The sequence below is a fragment of the Lithobates pipiens genome, unplaced genomic scaffold, assembly GCF_037356315.1.
Source record: "Lithobates pipiens isolate NorthernLeopardFrog02 unplaced genomic scaffold, aLitPip1_a1.2 Scaffold_3, whole genome shotgun sequence".
Taxonomy (NCBI): Eukaryota; Metazoa; Chordata; class Amphibia; order Anura; family Ranidae; genus Lithobates; species Lithobates pipiens.
Window position 1 is genome coordinate 77360327 of NW_027507790.1, and position 19618 is coordinate 77379944.

General features: G+C 43.8%; 1 protein-coding gene across 18 annotated transcripts in view; it reads left to right on the forward strand.

Annotated features, from left to right (window-relative positions):
- Positions 1-19618, forward strand: part of NCOR2 (nuclear receptor corepressor 2) — a 640543-nt gene that overhangs the window by 434291 nt on the left and 186634 nt on the right. For all 18 annotated transcript variants that reach the window (XM_077461835.1, XM_077461842.1, XM_077461827.1 and 15 more), the window contains exon 17: positions 12853-12915. In XM_077461835.1, coding sequence (XP_077317961.1) covers positions 12853-12915 — 63 coding nt within the window. The remainder of the gene's footprint in view (positions 1-12852; positions 12916-19618) is intronic.

Here is a 19618-nt window from a genome sequence, read left to right on the forward strand (position 1 = left end):
TGAGGAGTATAAAAAAACAGAGAAAAGAAGCGAAATATGAGGCAAAATGTAAGGGTTGGAGAAAGGTAAAGAGGAAGCAGTATGGCAACTGGTTGTGGACAAGGCAGAATAGAAAAGACAGTGGAAGCTGCTCATGGCCGGGGGTGAATGGGAGAGCGACAACGGACCATGGAAATTGAGGCCGCAAAAGCAAGCAGCTGAGCATGGAAGAAAATGAAAAATCTTGAGCTGATCAAGTACCAAGAAAAGTAACAGGAGGCAGAAGATGATCATGGTAAGTATGATGTGATAAATGACCATTGACAGAATCGTTTAGGTGGTTCTGAGCATGTTTGGGGTCCATAGGGAAAGATGATTGTGGCTGAAAGGAAGAATGTACAGTAGAAGAGAGGCTGTTGAGGGGTGAAAGGGAAAGAGAAGGGGTGAAAGGGAGAGAAGAGTGGCAGATGATTGTGTCCCACTCATTTAATTTCGGCTTCAAAGTCTTTATACATAGAACCCCAATTCAGCCACAAGTAAGTGACCACAGACAACATACCATGGAAATTATGGCATTGTAAAATATGTAGAATGTAGTGTAAATTGGTGGGATTGAGCTGGAGAATTTTGCGACAAAAGGTAGGGCTGACACTGGGGATCTTGGGATCAATGGATGTCTAGGACATAGACAATGATGTCTCTTTTAGGACATAAGTACTACTTAATGAACAATAATTGCACGCTGGACACAGTGTTGCAGTATACAACTACAAAAGGGGGTTTGAAAAAATGAGAATAAGCACACATGTTTTTCTGCTCAATTTATTCCTGGCAGTTGTATGTTCTAACGCTGAATGCCAAAGTTCTGCTCTGAGCAGTTCGACAGGGCTCAGAATCACATGTGCTGGGAACAGCTGGTCAGGGCTGATCTCTCAGATCTGGACTCCGCTTTATGTACTAAGCATGTAGGTTTTATGGCAGACTCTCTGATGAAAACAGAACATTTCAATCCCCATTCACGCTCAGAATATATATATAATTTATGCAATCCAATGGGTTTATATACAGGATTTTTTTTTTATTAACAAAGCATTGGATTGCATACATTCTCTGTATATATAAAGGCATGTACTCCCATTGTGTAAATTACAGTAGAAAAAGTAGCCATACAGTGCCTTAAAAAGTATTCAAACCCCTTGAAATGTTCTACATTTTGTCATGTTAAAACCAAAAATGCAAATGTATTTTATTGGGATTTTTTTTTACAAATACCTGAAAAGAGTGGCATGCATTTGTATACAGCCCCCTTTACTCTGATACCCCTAACTAAAATCTAGTGGAATCAATTGCCTTCATAAGTCACCTAATTAGTAAATAGATTCCACCTGTATGTAATTTAATCTCAGTACAAATATAGCTGTTCTGTGAAGCCCTCAGAGATTTGTTAGAGAACCTCAGTGAACAAACACCATCATGAGGGCCAAGGAACACATCAGACAGGTCAGGGATAAAGTTGTGGAGAAGTTTATAAAAAAAATATCCCAAGCTTCTAACATCTCACAGAGCACTGTTTGTTTAATCCATCATCCACAAATAGAGTATAGCACAACTGCAAACCTACCAAGACATGGCCATCCAGCTAAACTGACAGGCCGGGCAAGGAGAGCATTAATCAGAGAAGTAGCCAAGGAGCTGCAGAGATCCACAGCTCAGGTGGGAGAATATGTCCACAGGACAACTATTAGTCCTGCACTCCACAAATCTGACCTTTATGGATGTGGCAAGAAGAAAGTAATTGTTGAAAGAAATTCATAAGAAGTCTTGTTTGCAGTTTGTGAGAAGCCATGTGGAGGACACGGCAAACGTGGAAGAAGGTGCTCTGGTCAGATGAGACCAAAATTTAACTTTTTAGCCTAAAAGCAAAACACTATTTGTGGCGGAAAACTGCACATCACCCTGAACACACCATCCCCACTGTGAAACATGGTGGTGGTGGCAGCATCATGTTGTGGGGATGCTTTTCTTCAGCAAAGACAGGGAAGCTGTTCAGAGTTGATGGGGAGATGGATGGAGCCAGACAGGGCAATCTTAGAAGATAACCTGTTTAGAGTCTGCAAAAGACTTGAGACTGAGGGGGAGGTTCACCTTCCAGCAGGACAACGACACTAAACATACAGCCAGAGCTACATTGGAATGAATTAGATCACAGCATATTCATGTGTTCGAATGGCTCAGTCAAAGTTCAGACCTAAATCCAATTGAGAATCTGTGACAAGACTTGAAATTTCTGTTCACAGACGCTCTACGTCCAATCTGACAGATCTTAAGCTATTGCAAAGAATGGGCAAACATTTCATTGTCTAGATGTGTAAAGCTGGTAGAGACATCCCCAAAAAGACTTGCAGCTGTAATTGCAGCCAAAGGTGGTTCTACAAAGAATTGACTCAGGGGGCTGAATACAAATGCATGCCACACTTTTCACATATTTATTTGTAAAACATATTGAAAACCATTTATCATTTTCCTTCCACTTTACAAATATGTGCCACTTTGTGTTGATCTATGACATAAAATCCCAATAAAATACATTTACTTTTTTGGTTGTAACATGAAAAATGTGGAAAATTTCAAGAGGGTATGAATACTGTATTCAGTGTGTGTGCATTGCTTGATATATTTTTTTTCTAGTTTCAAAATATGAAAGTATAACTAAACAAAAAACATTTTTTTTTTACATATTGCAGCTCCTGTGTATGTGGTGGCTGCATATTTTTTTTTCTCCTTTTTTTTTCCTTTCTTTTCATCTGGTGATCCTGCCAGTTACACACTTCATGTCCTAGGGCAGTGATGGCGAACCTTGGCACCCCTGATGTTTTGGAACTACGTTTCCCATGATGCTCAACTACACTGCAGAATGCATGAGCATCATGGGAAATGTAGTTCCAAAACATCAGGAGTGCCAAGGTTGGCCATCACTGTCCTAGGGTGACAGTGCTAACTCACTGTAATGTATCTATGGGGGAGCAGCATTGTCATTCCAGGAATGGAAGTGTGTTAGAATTTCAGAACTACACCTTCTTGTCTCCGCTCTTAATAACATAGGCGGGGGGGGGGGGGGGTGTTTAGTAGTCCACAGAGAGTTTTTGAACGCTGATAACTTTGAGATTTCAGTATCGGCTTACTGAAGTTAGGGACTCACTGGATTTCTAGCAGGATCCACTGGGTTTTTTTTTTTCACTTTGTCAAACAGATTAATCAAAAGTCTTTCAGTGGTATATTTAGCAGACCAAGAGATATTTTTTATTTTATTGATATTTTTATTTTATATATATTTTTTATTTTATTTATTGTTTTTAAGGTTGAACTGGATGGTCTTGTGTCTTTTTTCAACCTGACTATGTAACTATGTAAGAGAACGTGCATAAGAGAAGATCATTGTTAGGTTTTATATACACTTAAACAATTTGACTACAAGATTGATTACAGGTACCTGGAATTCCCCTTAAATTGCTCTAATGCAGGACTTACCAGCCCTGTCTGTAGCATCAAACTGAATTGCTAGCTCAGGAACTGAGACTTCTCCTTTTGTCTGTAACAGTCAGTAAAGACTGATAAAATAATTTTTCATTTACTGTAAAATCTTACAGCAGAAATGGCTTGTTTCCAGCGAAGCGATACATAATCAAACACTTGGTACAATGTAACCGAGGCTATTTCTCTAATAGCTGTCACGGAAGCCTAATCCATCATCATTAATTGTGATGAAAGCACTTAGACAAAATGTTCAGATGCAGCCACAATCTGAATATTAAAAGTTTGCAATCTGTGTAATTGGTGAGCTCAGTTTTAGCCCTATACACTTTGCAGGCATTTTGGGAGGAAGAACCTTTTCCGCTCATCAATGAGTTAAGTAGAATTCTTCTTGTAGTCTGGCAGAGAGCTGTTCACCTTAATTGCAGATGGTTTGCTCGGCATCCCTTTGACCTTTGTTCCTGTGCGCTCCATGTGCGTGCTGCAGAAGTGGAGACATTTACATTGTGAACACACCGTTACGTTTTAACCAATGATCCCTGTTTGTTGCATGTTATCTCACCTTTTGATAAAAAATAAATAAAAAAAAAGCGTATTTTCTTTAATAATATGAAGTGACGTCTGTAGCATTCATGTTTATAAAGCGTAAGGTTTAATGCCAGTCTTTGCTGTTTTATTCATGGCACGTAGTTGCTGTACCGTGAAGTGGATGTTTACAAAAAAGAAGTCATAGAATTAATGGTTACAGGTTATTTTTAAAACTAGAAACTTATTACTAGTGAGTTTGACGAAGAATTGTGGAAATGGGACCATAATCTGTGTAAAATGTGATGTTTTAAGCAGAACGGCAAGCAAAAAAAAAAATCATGTCAGGAAGTTCATTTAAGATGGTACTGTTAAGCAGGCCACAATTTAAAGCGTATATAATCCCAACATCAAATATTTAAAATATTGCATCTAACTAGCCCTTAGATGTGGTGGCTGCATTAGCTTCTTTTTAGGGCTTTTTCCATAATTTTGTATTTGGTGATTTTTCTTCTTGAGGTGACAATGCTCGCTCGCTGCACTGTATCTATTGGGGAGCAGCATTGTCACCTTAGGCTTCTCTCCTAATTTGAACTACAAATACCACCTCTTCCCCTTATCTCCATTGCATAAGGTTAGGTGATCTGCAGTTCACAGAATATAGCTGGGAAGCCTGATACTATTTGAAATTTGAGGTCAGTACACAGGAAGTTACAAGGATACCGGTTTTCTGATTGGATCAGTGGGTATTTTTGTGTACTTACGGAAAATGTACTTGGCCTGAAAAAATAAAAATATGAAGCCACATACTAGGACTGTCAATTATAATTTTTTACAGTTATTTTTAACAGTAAATGGAGCATATGTGGCCAAATACAGTATTTGCAAATCAAGCGAGACAGTTTACATACATGTTGAATTATAAAAAGCAGAGGTGTTCTGTCAGATTAGCAAACCTGTGAGATCAGCAGGTTTGCTGCTGCTTTTAAAATTCAACATCTAAACAGTCCGTCAGATTTATAAATGCTATATTTGACCTTTTTATAAGTTGCGTTTACTGTTAAAAATAAGTGTGAAATGCAAAACTCCAGTGGGTGTATCCTTGCTGTGGAGGAGTGCGGGGTGTAGCAAGATGACAGCGAGGGAACCTCACTTCCATTATTAATTCTGACAGGTTGCCTAGTCTGACGGAACACAGCCTCACCTTGAAATGCCAATGGGGGGGTATTTTTCTGAAGGGGTGTCTGTGCTGATGACAGTCTGTACTAAGGGGTTAGTCAGGAAGAGGAGGTCAGCGGTTAGGTTGGCACGGGCAGTCTATACTGGGGGAAGATGTCTGTATTGGGTGAGGGGTTCTGTACTGAGGATTAGGGGGGGGAAGGGGTCTGTACTGATGGTTAGGCCGAGAATGGGGGCTGTACTGGTTGTTAGGCTGGGGGGTGTCTGTAGTAAGGAAGGGGGGGGAAGGTCTGTACTGGGGGTTATGGTGGGAAGCAGGGTCTGTATTTGGGGGAGGTCTGTACTGGGGGTTATGGTGGGAAGCAGGGTCTGTATTTGGGGGAGATCTGTACTGGGGTTAGTCTGGAACGGGATTCTGGGCTGGGGGGTTAGGCCGCAGGTTTTATTTAACCATGTTCCTCCTACTATTAGACCACACCCACAATCCAGCACAGTGGTCACTTTTGTCTTGCAAGGAGGAGGGGGGTGTTTAAAAAAAAAAAAAATTAACCTACATGGTTTAGGAGATATTTACCAAAAGATAGGCACTGCTGTCTACGGCGCATGCGCCGTAGACAGCAGCGCGCAGGCGCACTATCGCCGTTAGCAGCATGCCGCTGCTAATGGCGATATGTCGTTAGTGGCGGCTCCCGTGCGCATGTGCGGGAGTGACGTCATCACTGCTCTGGTGCTGTGAGTGGATGGAGCAGCAATACCTGGAAAAAGATGGATGCTCCGTACTACAGGGGACAGCGGTGAAATCGCTGGCTCCGGTGTCAGGTAAGTGACACATAATGGGCTACTATGCGATGCATAGTAGCCCATTATGCTTTACCTTTGCAGGGAGACAAAGAAGAAGTAAACCCATTAGGGTTTACTTCCTCTTTAACCACTTCCCGACCAGCGCACGACGATGTAAGTCAACAGAATGGCACGGGCAGGCATATTGGCGTACAGGTACGTCCAATATTCAATGCCGCGCTGGTCGGGACCCCCGTGAGTCCGGTCGCGGGACCCGCGGACTCGATCGCCGCGGGCATCCCCGCGATCGTCTCACGGAGCGGCCGAATGGAGGAAATGCTGTGTAAACAACATTTCTCCATTCTGCCTAGCAAATGACGCTGATCTCTGCTCCATGTGATTGGAGCAGAGATCAGTGTTCACTAAATGAAAGCCCAACCCCCCCACAGTTAGTAACACACCCCTAGGAACACTTAACCCCTACACTGCCACCCACTGGTTAACCCCTTTACTGCCAGTGTCATTTACACAGGAATCACTGCATTTATATAGCAGTGATTACTGTATAAATGACAATGGTCCCAAAAATGTGTCAAAAATGTCCGATGGGTCCCCCACAATGTCGCAGTCGCAATAAAAATCGCTGATCGCCGCCATTACTAGTAAAAAAAAAAAATAATAAAAAATTATTAATAAAAATGCTATAAAACTATCCCTATTTTGTAAACGCTATAACTTTTGCGCAAACCAATCAATAATCGCTTATTTAGATTTTTTTTACCAAAAATATGTAGAAGAATACGTATCGGCCTAAACTGAGGGAAAAAATGTTTTTTTATATATTTTTGGGGGATATTTATTATAACAAAAAGTAAAAAATAATGCGTTTTTTTCAAAATTGTCGCTCTATTTTTGTTTATAGCGCAAAAAATAAAAACCGCAGGGGTGATCAAATACCACCAAAAGAAAGCTCTATTTGTGGGAAAAAAAGGACGTCAATTTTGTTTGGGAGCCACGTCGCACGACCGCGCAATTGTCAGTTAAAGCGACGCAGTGCCGAATCGCAAAAAGTGGTCTGGTCTTTGACCAGCAAAATGGTCCGGTCTGCAAGTGGTTAAATAGAATAAGTATTCAAATGTTTTTACTTGAATATATGTCTTGTTTTAAAGCTAAAATCATTGTACAACCCCGATTCCAAAAAAGTTGGGATGTTTGTGTAAATTCTACATAAATACAGAATGCAATGATTTGTAAATCTCATAAACCCATATTTTTTTTCACAATATAAAACTTTAAAAAAAGCACATCCAATGTTTAAACTGACAAAATGTACAATTTTAAGAAAAAAAGTAAGGTAATTTTGAAATTGATGGCAGCAACACATCTCCAAAAAGTTGGGACAGATCCATGTTTACCACGGTGTAGCAGCCCCTGTTCTTTTAATAATACTCTGTAAATATATTGGAGCTGAGGTGTCCAGTTGCTGGAGTTTTTGTAGAAGACTGTTGTCCCATTCTTGCCTGATATAGGATTCTACCTGCTCATCAAAAATGTTTAATTGGTGAAAGGTCTGGACTGCAGGCAGACCAGTTAAGCATCTGGACTTTTCTACTACGAAGCCATTCTGTTGTCATAGATCCAGCATGCAGTTTAGCATTGTCCTGCTAGAATATGCAAAGCTTTCCTCTAAAACCTGGATAAATCTTTCAGCATTGATGGGGCTTTTCCAGATGTGCAAGCCGCCCATTCCATATGCACTTATGCATCCCCCCCCCCCCCCCATACTATCAGAGATGCAGGCTTTTAAACTGAGTACTGATAACAGGCTGGAAGGTCCCTGTCCTCTGAAGTCCAAAGGATGTACCACCCATGGTTGCCAAAAACAATGTCAAAGTCTGACCACAGAACAGTTTTCCACTTTGCAACAGACCATTTTAAATGAGCTTTGACCCAGAAAAGAGGCAGTGTTTCTGGATCATGTTCAGATATGGCTTCTTCTTTGCATGATAGAGCTTTAACTTACATTTTTGGATGGCATGGAGAACTGCAGTTACAGACTGAGTTTTGGAAGTTAATCCTGAGCCCATACAGAATCTTGCCTTTTTTCTTTTTTTTTTTGTCAATGCAATGCCTAAAGATCATGAGCAACCAATATTTCATTTCGGCCTTGTCCATTGTGCACAGAGATTTCTCCCATTGAGGAACATTATTCCAAAGTTGTTTGACTCACTTTCACAGAGTGGTGAACCTGTGCCCATCTTTACTTCTGAGACACTTTGATTTGCTAAGATATTCTTTTTATACCCAATTTTGTTACTGACCTGTTGCCAATTACCCTAATTGGTTGCAAAATGTCCTTCCAGCATTTCCTTGTTAGTACCACTTACTTTGCCAGCTTTTTGTTGCCCTATCCCAACTTTTTTGAGATGCGTTGCTACCATAAATGTCAAAATGATCTTATTTTTTTCTTAAAATGGTGCATTATCTTAGTTTAACCACTTTGTACCCAGTCATTTTTGACACTTCGCTCCTACATGTAAAAATCTGCTTTTTTTTTTTGCTAGAAAATGACTTGGAACCCCCAAACATTATATGTATGTATGCTTAGGCCCTATAGAATAAAATGGTGGGTGTTGCAATTTTTTTTATGTCGCATGGTATTTGCGCAAGGGTTTTTCAAACACAATTTTTTTTAAAGAAAAAAACACTTTCATGAATTAACAAAAACATTAAAGTGAGCCCAAATTTTTTGTATAATGTGAAAGATATGCGTGCGGGAGTAACATAAGCATTCACATTATCACACTTTATTGCAATCACAAGGGATGAACATCCCCTGTGACAGCTTGTTCTGTGACATGTCCTCTTTATGGAGAGATTTAGGGTCTATTAGACCCCAAATCTCTCCTCTGCCCCCCCCCCCCCCCCCCCCTAGGCTGATCAGACAGAGATGGCCAGCCTTAGTATTATTTCCCCTTTTCTTGTGTCATTCTCTGAACATTAGCATAGTGTAGTCAGATGCAATGTTATACTTAGACCACTGGTGGGCACTCGTTGTATTTGTGAAATGTGCAGACAAAATTCTCGTTTGACCAAGCAGATGAGTATACACAGCTCAATAAAAAGAAAATGATGTGACTGCTCCTGTGATCTCTGGAAGCAGTTGTTGCACTAAGAAATATTCCAACAGGTAGGAAAATATCTATGGAAGCGATAACTGATAGTCATTCCTTTTCAGTGAAGAAAAGGGAGAAAGCCTTTGCTGCATATATGCTGCAACTGTTAGTCATATCTGGAAGTAGATTGTGGAGGAACCCAGTAGTGTAGCGCTTGTTTGTGGACATTCATATATTTTGCCATGTGCCATGCTCATTGTGACAATTGTTGCTTATACATGTAACTGTACAGATAATATTTAGATAATACACAACTGTATGATCAGGGTATTTAAAGAGTCCCCTCTCTGCCCATATGCCTTGTTGAATGGATTTGGTCTGTGCCTGTTACAGGTGGCCCGGCTCTATCTCCCAAACGGCGGCCCTCCATATAATGCACCTAGACTTGACCTCCAGCCACATTTTTATTCTAATTTGAGACTGGAGAAGGGTAAAAACCTCTGTACCGTTTGGGAGATACCTTCTTTTTGTCCTGGTGACTGCTGATAGAAAGCTAGAGGCAATCCAACATTTAGAGTTGTTACCATATACAGGGAGTGAAGGGAATTCCCCCAGAGGGGACACTTGTTCTGGTGATAACCACAGAGGTGCGGGTATCGGGAAGAAGGTAAAGCAGGCTACACACTGTATGACTTTTTTTATCCGATTTCTGAATAACCGGCTGAAATTTGCTCAAAGGGTGGCCATATTGTACTCCTCCCAGCCAGAAAAGTGTTGGCCACACAGTGGCTGTATTCAGTCACATTCAGCTTCTGTTGCGGTATTTGTTTCACAGCCGGCAGGTCCCGCTGTCAAAATACAGTGGTGGAAGTAGGAGATTTGTCCATCCACACTTTTATTATTCCTTAGATGTGGTGACTGTGTTGGGTTTACTTTTTTCTTTTTTCACCTGCCAGTAACCTATTTCTGTCCTAAGGCGACAGTACAGACTCACTGTTTGAGATATCAGATCAGTGCACAGGAATGTAGAAGCACACTGGAATTATGGCAAGATCATCAGGTATTTTTCTGTACTTGCAAAAAAGAAAACAAATGCAGCTACCACATCCAAGGGCTGGTATGCTACAATATATTACATTTCTGTTCGCCTATCTGAACTGTTAGTCCTCTTCCACAACGGTGGGTTGGGGGCAGGTTGAGCTGTGGCTTTATGTGCCACAGAATTTAGCACGGCATGCCAAGTTCCCAGGTAGAATCGACTGGCAAACTCAGCCATTGAAGTTAGTGGGGCCATGCTGCTACCATGAGGCAATTGCTGCACAATAATCCCATAAAAATTGCTCAGCCAAAAAAATGATTGCCTCTTGAATGCCTGACAGCAACTGCTTAGCTGCACTCTGAAAAGCGATCCAAGCTTTCTTATTACATGATATCTCTCTGTCCATCAAAAAAAAAAAATACTTTTAAAATGGATTTTAACTGCTGCGAAGGCGTGTATTCCCGTGTGGAAAAGTACCACCCTGCCAACCAAATCTCATTGGCTTGCCGAGCTCACTGAAATGCAACAAGTGGAGAACTTTAGTATGGTTCTGTGAGAGCAAAATGAGAAATATAGTCTAGACTCCCTATTCCTTTTACAAACAAAAGACCCCCTTAGCCTCTTAGCTGTAGCCTTGTCATTATCTTAAGCTCATTCTATATGCCATGGAGGGAGTGCGACCGGGTCACCCTTTGTCCCTTACTCCTTCCCTCCTCTTAAGGCCTAGAGTTTTGCGTGAAAGAAAGTTACTCGCTGAAGATCACAGCATAGGTTTAATATAATGTAATATAAGCGGATTTTGTTGATGTACAGAAGAACATTGAGGGACATGCTTTACGTGAATATCTCACTTTGTATTGTGTGCTCTGTCATGGTCATGAACTATCTCTTGTTCTGTGGAATAGTAATGCCATTTCTGTTACAAAAAAGAATTAATAAAAAAGAACAGAAGCGAGCCACCTTGGTTTTTTCATAGAATGAGTAATGCGCACTTAAGTGATTTAAAGTGGTTGTAAAGGCTAAAGGTTTTTTACCTTGATGCAAGGTAAAAAAAACTTTCTGTGCGCTGCTCGTCTCACAGCCCCCCCCAATACTTGCATGAGCCCCCTTTCAATTCAGCGATGTGCACAGGAGCCTCAGCTTTCTCAGGTCTCTCTCTCCTCATTGGCTGAGACACATACAGTAAGCCAATGAGGAGAGATGGGGGCGAGGCCAAGCCACAGCTCTATGTGCCTTATGGATGTGTAGAGCAGGGCTCAGGAGCAAGCATGCATTAGTGCCCCTATAGTAAGCGGCTTGCTATTGGGTGCACCAGTGAAGGGGTAGGAGGGAGGGGTGCTGGCGGGGGACCTGAGAAGAGGAGGATCTGGGCTACTCTGTGCAAAACCATTTCACAGAACAGGTAAGTATGACATTTTGTTTAAAAAAAAAAAAAAAAAAAAAGAACCTTTAATACCACTTTAAATGAAGGAAAGAACCAAGTGCACATGATATGCTGGGACCTGTATGCTCATCAACTAGCTGCTTTGCATCTGGACATTGCTGGAGACTTGCTGCATGAGACTTATTGCTAGAGAGGATACTGAAGGTATCAAATACGATGTGCTGTATTCTCTTTCCTTCTGCACACTATTTACACAAAGCTGCTTCTCAATGGTCAGGGTTAAAGGTTTGCTTTTGCTATTTGGGATAACCTATGCACAGGATATTTGAATCCTTTGTTTTTTTTCTGTAAGGACAAGGCAGGTGTTACTTTCACATTCGCTTACAATTTCTAGTATGACGACAAACTGACAGCGTATTATTTAACGTGTGCTGCTGAAGGATCCTTACTTGTCTGCCTGCTCTTAGTATTACACACTAAGCATTTACTGCATTTTTTAATGGAAAGTTTAGTTCCTTACTAATTAATGAATACATAAGAATGCCATCTGTTGCAGAGACTTTACTACCTTTGCTGCAGTGTTGTTCTGTGTCTGCGTTGTGTGGGTGTCGCGCTTCTTCTTTATCACACAGTATGGCAGACATAAGTTGCTGGTGTGCTATCCCTTACCATCTTGTGGCTGTGGGGAGTCTTCTGAAAGAAAATTACTTGTGATGTGCCCAAGAGAGGTGCCAACTGAAATCCGAGGCAGTGAACTGGAAAGGATGTTCCTGCGCGCTCCCCAAAGGGCCGGGGCTAATAGTTGTCAGGGGCTTGCAGCAGCAGACGCTCTGCATGAAGAGCTCAGCTATTTTTAATTGTCTCCGCAACTTTCCCCTTTTCTTGTCCTGTGTTTGTCCTTTATGTGAACTGTTCATGTTTTATCGTGGTCCAATCAGTGCGGTATACTTAAGTGCCCGCAGCCCATTGCTCTCTCTTTCATGGGCCATTTGAAGTGGAATGGTAGTGAATGTTTTCAGCCTGAGAAACAGAATTTCTCTAAAAATGTACACTGGCAAGAGCATCTCGCAGCTGAAGCCCCTGGATCTCATTGTGTTGTTACCACTTGACCTGAAACGTCTGCCCTCTGTTTTGCTCTGAGTCATGCTCCAAATCAGCCACTAGCATGGCTATAAATGTGGATGCCTGTCCCAGCTAACTTTAGAGCACGCCTGTCTGGTATTTGCTTGGTAAGGTTTTTATCAGTATGTGTACTGTAGTTTATTTATTTTTTTACTTCATTTCTTTTTATTAAGCTTTATTTGTTGTTTGTTTCACAGCTGCGATGGAGATGAATGAAAGTTCACGCTGGACAGAAGAGGAAATGGAAACTGCAAAGAAAGGTGGGTAGGATTGTGGTGGTGTTATGAGTGGGTTGCTATGTGCTGTCATAAACTGTCAGCTTTTTCCTCCCCCCTACTTTCATGCTATTTGTAGCATCCATGTGAGACACAGAATGATTCAGAAATACAAGACCTTCTACGCTACCTAATGTTTAGTGTTACATGGGAGAGCCTTTTACATTTAAAGGGAAAGTCCTGTGCACGTTCCTATACAGTGGTCACATATATTGGGAAGCATTAATTAAACAACTTAGAGAGACAATTAAATGCATAGGAGGCTTCCTCTCATTTAGCAAAGTATATGCAATGGATTTTCTGAGTATTTGCATCTGGAATATGGACAGATTATGACCCTCAATAGTAGGCCCTATATTCTTTAAGGAAATGGGACTTTGGTTTTCTGCTGGTGTCTTCTGCAAGGCCTAAGCCAGCCACAGATAGAGTGATTTCCTTTCCTGCAAACGAAAGCAAATCACTTGATTTCCCCATAAACATTGACTGTGGTGATGAGGGAATCACTCCCACAAAGCCATTGTGTTCTCCTGGTGCCATCCCCGCCAGGAGAGCACAGTGGTTACTACTAGTGGCTATAATAGCCGCTAGAAAGAATTGTATGTAAAATCCAACAGGTGGGTTGTACCTAAGGTGATCGATCGTTCAACTAGGGTACAATCGGCCTGCCCGTACATGATTCGAAACTCTGCAGGTCCCTGCTAAACCAGCTGAGATTTAAACTGTCTGTGGATGGCTTTAAAGTACATTTATCACATCTTATCTTATCAGATCAGATCTGTCCCATACCTTTATAGTTTTGGAAACTGGTCCATATGGAAACATTTTGATATGTGCTGGTTAGATACTACACCAGTATTGCCATCAAACCGTACTGATGTAGTTGCCCAATACACCTGACCTTGTTGGAAAAATGCTGTCTGAAGGATCCCCATAAATGGACCTTTTTCCTACCTTATATACTGCCCTTACCACCTTGGTGAGCTGGTTGAATCTCCTACCCATGGAGAAATGGGAGAGAGACCTAGGAGAGTTTCTAGATATAGCTGACTGGAATACTATTTGGGCTGCCATGGAGAAATCCTCACCTAATATCTTTGCTTAAGAAAATTCTTACAAGGTGCTTTTTTGCTGATATATTATTCCCAACTACATTGCTAAATTTATTCCCGGTGCTTTTCCTTTGCTTCCAGGGTTCTGGGGAGTGTGGCACTTTAACACATATATGGTGGAACTGTCCTAAAGCTTGTGCATTCTTCATTCACATATACAATCAGATTGGATTTATCTTGAACTATAATTAAATCCATAACCCTTGGGAAGCCTTGTAACACAGGCCTGTCTGTGAACTGCCAAAGGAAATTGTTAGACTTCATCTTTCTTGCTGCCAGGTAGAAGATTATGGTACATGAGAAACTTACCACAATCCTTAAAGCGGAGTTCCACCCAAAAGTGGAAGTTCCGCTCATTTGTCTCCTTCCCCCCCTGGTGCCGCATTTGCCACTTTTTTTGGGGGGGGGCAAGATACCGGTCTTTGACAGGTATCCTGTTCCCACTTTCCTGAGTCCAGGCCTCGGCCCATTACATCACCGTGGGGCTCCCTCCTCCTCTCCCTGTTACTGGGCCAGTAGGAGAGAGGAGCGAGGCCTCGCGCAGTAGAGTTCCCAGTGTGAAGCTGTTAAGGCTACACTGCCAGGGTACCCTTACCTGCAATGGCGGCGACAGCACACAACAGCTGACATCACTGGACTCCAGGACAGGTAAGTGTCCTATTGTTAAAAGCCAGCAGCTGCAGTATGTGTAGCTGCTGGCTTTTAATTTTATTTATTTTATTTTTTTGGGTCAGAACACCACTTTAACAATATCCACCCTAAATTTCTCAATATGGAATCATGAGCAGCAAACTGAAACAGATTTGCAAAGACATGCGTAAGATTAAGCACTGGTGATGGGACAGATTTTTACTCCAAACTAATGAACAATTTAAGAAATGCTCAGAGCAAGTTTTATTTTGCTGTGGTGCTACGTTAAAGCGTGACCCACAACAGTAAAATCACTGTTGATTCCAGGATTTGTAATGTTTTTTTTGTTCAACCCGCTATTTAAATGAAAAAAACTCAACGTTTATACCCATCTTAACTAGTTCAGCGGTTTGGACGTAGGTAGTGGGTCCAAAAAGTGAACCTTTAATCACAAGCTGATGGCTACAGTAGTAGCCATTAGCTTGTGTGGGTTTTCTTCAGCTACCTCCTGGCTTGGAAGTGGTGCAGACAATCACTTTCACAGACCTGGCTGCGCAGTGCCCCCCTCCACCCGTGGTTCCCAGGCTCTTCTGCTGTTACGGGGAGAGGCCTCTGCGATTAAGCCCTGAAAAGGTCGAAACGCATCCGAGGCGTTCTCTACAGGTGGAGAACAGGAGATGAAGGCATCTTTAACTCATCTCATTCATATTTATGCAACAGGTAATCAGTGTGTGCAGACGGCCACCTGCAATGGCAGCTAATATATTCCATCTCAGTTTCATGCAGACGCTAACAATTGGGTTCGGTTCACACAGGGGCGACTTGTCCAGACGACTTCGCCGCCTGACAAGTCGCGCTCCGTTCTGTAGTACGGAACCGTTCTAATAGAAGCGACTCAAGTCGCTCCGACTTAGAAAAAAGGTTCCTGTAATACTTTTGCGGCTACTTCGGGCGACTTGCATTGACTTCTATACAGAAGTCGTTTTGCAAGTCGCCGCTGATCGTGTGCAGGTCGCGGCAAGTCGGGGCGCTGCAAGTCGTGCCGCCCGCTGTGTGAACCGAGCCTTAGTGATTCTAAACCCACAACATAAAATCTGTATATGCAGTAAAGTATGCTTGTCATACTCACTGTGAAACCTAAGGGGTTAATCCTCCGCTTTGTGTAAAAAGGCTGTTTGATCCTGTCTTCTCTGATCTTCCCCCTTCTTTTACTGTCCCCAGTCCATCTCCAGATAGTACACAGCCTTGAGGGCACTCTGCACGTGTCCAGTTTGGTGTGTATTGTTAGAGGTTTTTTTTTGTTTTTTGGGGGGGGAGGGGGGCGGTGCATGTGATAAGTGCAGGGCCAATTAGCACTGTCCAGACAGAAAACAGGTGTCATGCAGCCTTGTATGAGAGTCAGAGGAGAATGAAAACTACTACAAGATTTACCCTGTGCTTTGCTGGACACTGATAGAAGTCACAGGACTGCTATATACTGCTGATGAGAAAAGGTATTTAGCAGTTTATATTTACCGTATTTGCCAGTGTATAAGGCGACACAGCGTATAAGACGACCCCCTAATCTTACAGGACAAAAACGCTTTTAAAACTGTACTTACCGTATAAGACGACCCGGCTTTCGAGGCTTCCGAGGCTTCATATTTCTTCCTTCTTCCTGCATTTGCTGGAGCCAATCACGGCGAGCAATGAATACAAAGCCTGCTTGGATTGGCAGAGGCTTTAACATCATCAGCCCGCGCCTCTCTGACTCTCCAAGCCAATCCGAGCAGGCTACAGAGTAGCCTGCTCGGATTGGCAGAGGTCGTTGCTCCAATCCGAGCAGGCTTTGTATTCATTTGAATACATCACTCACCAGGATTGGCTCAGCGGTATATACTGTATGTAGCCGAAGCTACATACAGTATTACCGAACACCAAGCGGCCATCCGAGGGGCTGACCCGGCGTATAAGACGACCCCTGCTTTTTGGCCAATTTTTTTACATGTAAAAGGTCGTCTTATACGCCGGAAAATACGGTACTAAAATAATTTCCATGTTCTGTGTACTGTGGGAGACACGATACAGGAAGTTATGAATGAAGCTGGTATGAAGTTAATAGTCAATCTTTTGCATAATCTGTCTTGCTGCTCCTGTTTAGCTTTGACTTGCTGCATGAAGGAATTGATAAATGCTCGTGTTTACATTAAAGACATTTTTGATGTGACTTGCATTTCTTAAAGCGGAGGTCCACCCTAAAATGGACCTTCCGCTCATCGGAATCCTCGCCACAATTGGCACCTTTCAGGGGGGAGGGGGGTGCAGTTACCTGGATAATCCAGGTAACTGCACCCACTTCCGGGATAGCTCTCTGCGGAAAGGGGCGTAGATTACGCCCCTTTCCGCAAGTGCCCGCCCCCTTCCGCAAGTGCCCCGCTGCCTGCTGGGAAACACACAGATCCCAGAGGCAGCGGGGACCGTCCTTATTGCGCAGCGCGACTCGCGCATGCGCAGTAGGGAACCGGGAAATGAAGCCGTAAAGGCTCTATTTCCTGATTCCCATACCCAAGATGGCGGCGGCAGCACCCGAGTGACGATCTAGAGATCGGCTTCGGGTGCCGACATCGCGGGCGCGCTGGACAGGTAAGTGTCACTATTTTAAAAGTCAGCAGCTGCAGTATTTGTAGCTGCTGGCTTTTAAAAAAAAAACGCGGAGTCCCGGTGGACTCCCGCTTTAAGGTTTCTTTTCCTTGTTTTTATTGAATTATTGTATATAAAGATTTTGTGGATTAAAGTGTTACTAAACCCAGCAATATGAAAATAGTTAATTTGCCTCCTCACAGTGCCCACAGCTTATAAATCTTTTTACATTAAAATATTGCCACTATATACCTTTTCGGATGATCTGTATAACACAGTTGCATAATAAACTGCAGTTTCTTCACATGTGTGATGTCAATAGCATGTGACCTGGCTAGCTCTGAGTCCAAGAAACTGTTCTCTTCAGCATAAAAGACACAACTGAGCATGTGCAGGTCGGCTACTCTGCCTGTGTTAGCTGGCCTTCCCCCAGTGCAGGAGGGAAGGATCTGTGCATACAGGATAAAACAGCCTTTTTACACAATGCAGAGGATTAACCCCTTAAATTCCACAGTGAGTAGAACAAGCATGCTATGCTGAATATACAGAATAATTTTACTGTTGTGGGTTTAGTAAGAGCCCATTCACACAGGGGCAACACGACTTGTAGGCGACTTGAGTCAGGCAACTTGGACACGACTTGAGTTAAGATCACAGCGCGACTTGGGACGACTTCAAAACGACTTGTGATGACTTCAAGCCCGACTTGGGACGACTTACAAGTCGCCCCAGGCCAGGCGACTTTTGCCGAGGCCAAGCAGAGAATGAGCTCAAGGGGGAACTCCACGGCAAATTTCTGAAAAAAATTTGGCGTGGGTTCCCCCTCCGAGAGCATACCAGGCCCTTAGGTCTGGTATGGATTCCAAGGGGAACCCCCTACGCCGAAAAAACGGCGTGGGGGTCCCCCCCAGATCCACACCAGACCCTTATCCGAGCACGCTACCCGGCCGGCCAGGAAAGGGGGTGGGGACGAGCGGGCGCCCCCCCCCCTCCTGAGCCGTACCAGGCCGCGTGCCCTCAACATGGGGGGGTGCCTTGGGGGAGGGGGGGCGTGCGGCCCCCCCACCCCAAAGCACCTTGTCCCCATGTCGATGAGGACAAGGGCCTCTTCCCGACAACCCTGGCCGTTGGTTGTCGGGGTCTGCGGGCGGGGGGCTTATCGGAATCCGGGAGCCCCCTTTAATAAGGGGGCCCCCGGATACCGGCCCCCCACCCTATGTGAATGAGTATGGGGTACAATGTACCCCTACCCATTCACCTGTGGAAAAAAAGTACAAAAAAAAAAACACAACACAGGGAAAAAATATTTTATTGCACAGCTCCGGGGGTCTTCCGTCTTCGGGGGTCTTCTCGCCGGACTCCTCCGCTATCTTCTTGTAGCTCTTTTACTAGCGGAGGAGTCCGGCTTTCTTCCTCCCCGCCGCCGGCCTCTTCTCCCGACTTCGGGGGTCTTGTCCCCCTCTTCGGTTCTTCTGCCGGGCCACCGCGCCTTCTTATAGCTCTTTTACAGGCGGTGGCCCGGTCTTCTGCTGCTGCCGCTGCCGCCGCCGCCGCCCGTTCTTCTTCTTCTTCTTCTTCTTCTTCTTCTTCTTCTTCTTCTTCTTCTTCTCCAGGAGATGTTGACACGACGCTCTCTCCGGCCACAATGCCAGGGACGCGCTCCGCTGCCACTTATATAGGGACAATGGGGCGGTGTCACATGGGTTGATGTCACATGGGTTGGTCACATGGGTTGATGTCACATGGTAAGGGGGCGGGGTCACCATGTGACATCAACCCATGTGACCAACCCATGTGACATCAACCCATGTGACACCGCCCCATTGTCCCTATATAAGTGGCAGCGGAGCGCGTCCCTGGCATTGTGGCCGGAGAGAGCGTCGTGTCAACATCTCCTGGAGAAGAAGAAGAAGAAGAAGAAGAACGGGCGGCGGCGGCGGCGGCAGCGGCAGCAGCAGAAGACCGGGCCACCGCCTGTAAAAGAGCTATAAGAAGGCGCGGTGGCCCGGCAGAAGAACCGAAGAGGGGGACAAGACCCCCGAAGTCGGGAGAAGAGGCCGGCGGCGGGGAGGAAGAAAGCCGGACTCCTCCGCTAGTAAAAGAGCTACAAGAAGATAGCGGAGGAGTCCGGCGAGAAGACCCCCGAAGACGGAAGACCCCCGGAGCTGTGCAATAAAATATTTTTTCCCTGTGTTGTGTTTTTTTTTTTTGTACTTTTTTTCCACAGGTGAATGGGTAGGGGTACATTGTACCCCATACTCATTCACATAGGGTGGGGGGCCGGTATCCGGGGGCCCCCTTATTAAAGGGGGCTCCCGGATTCCGATAAG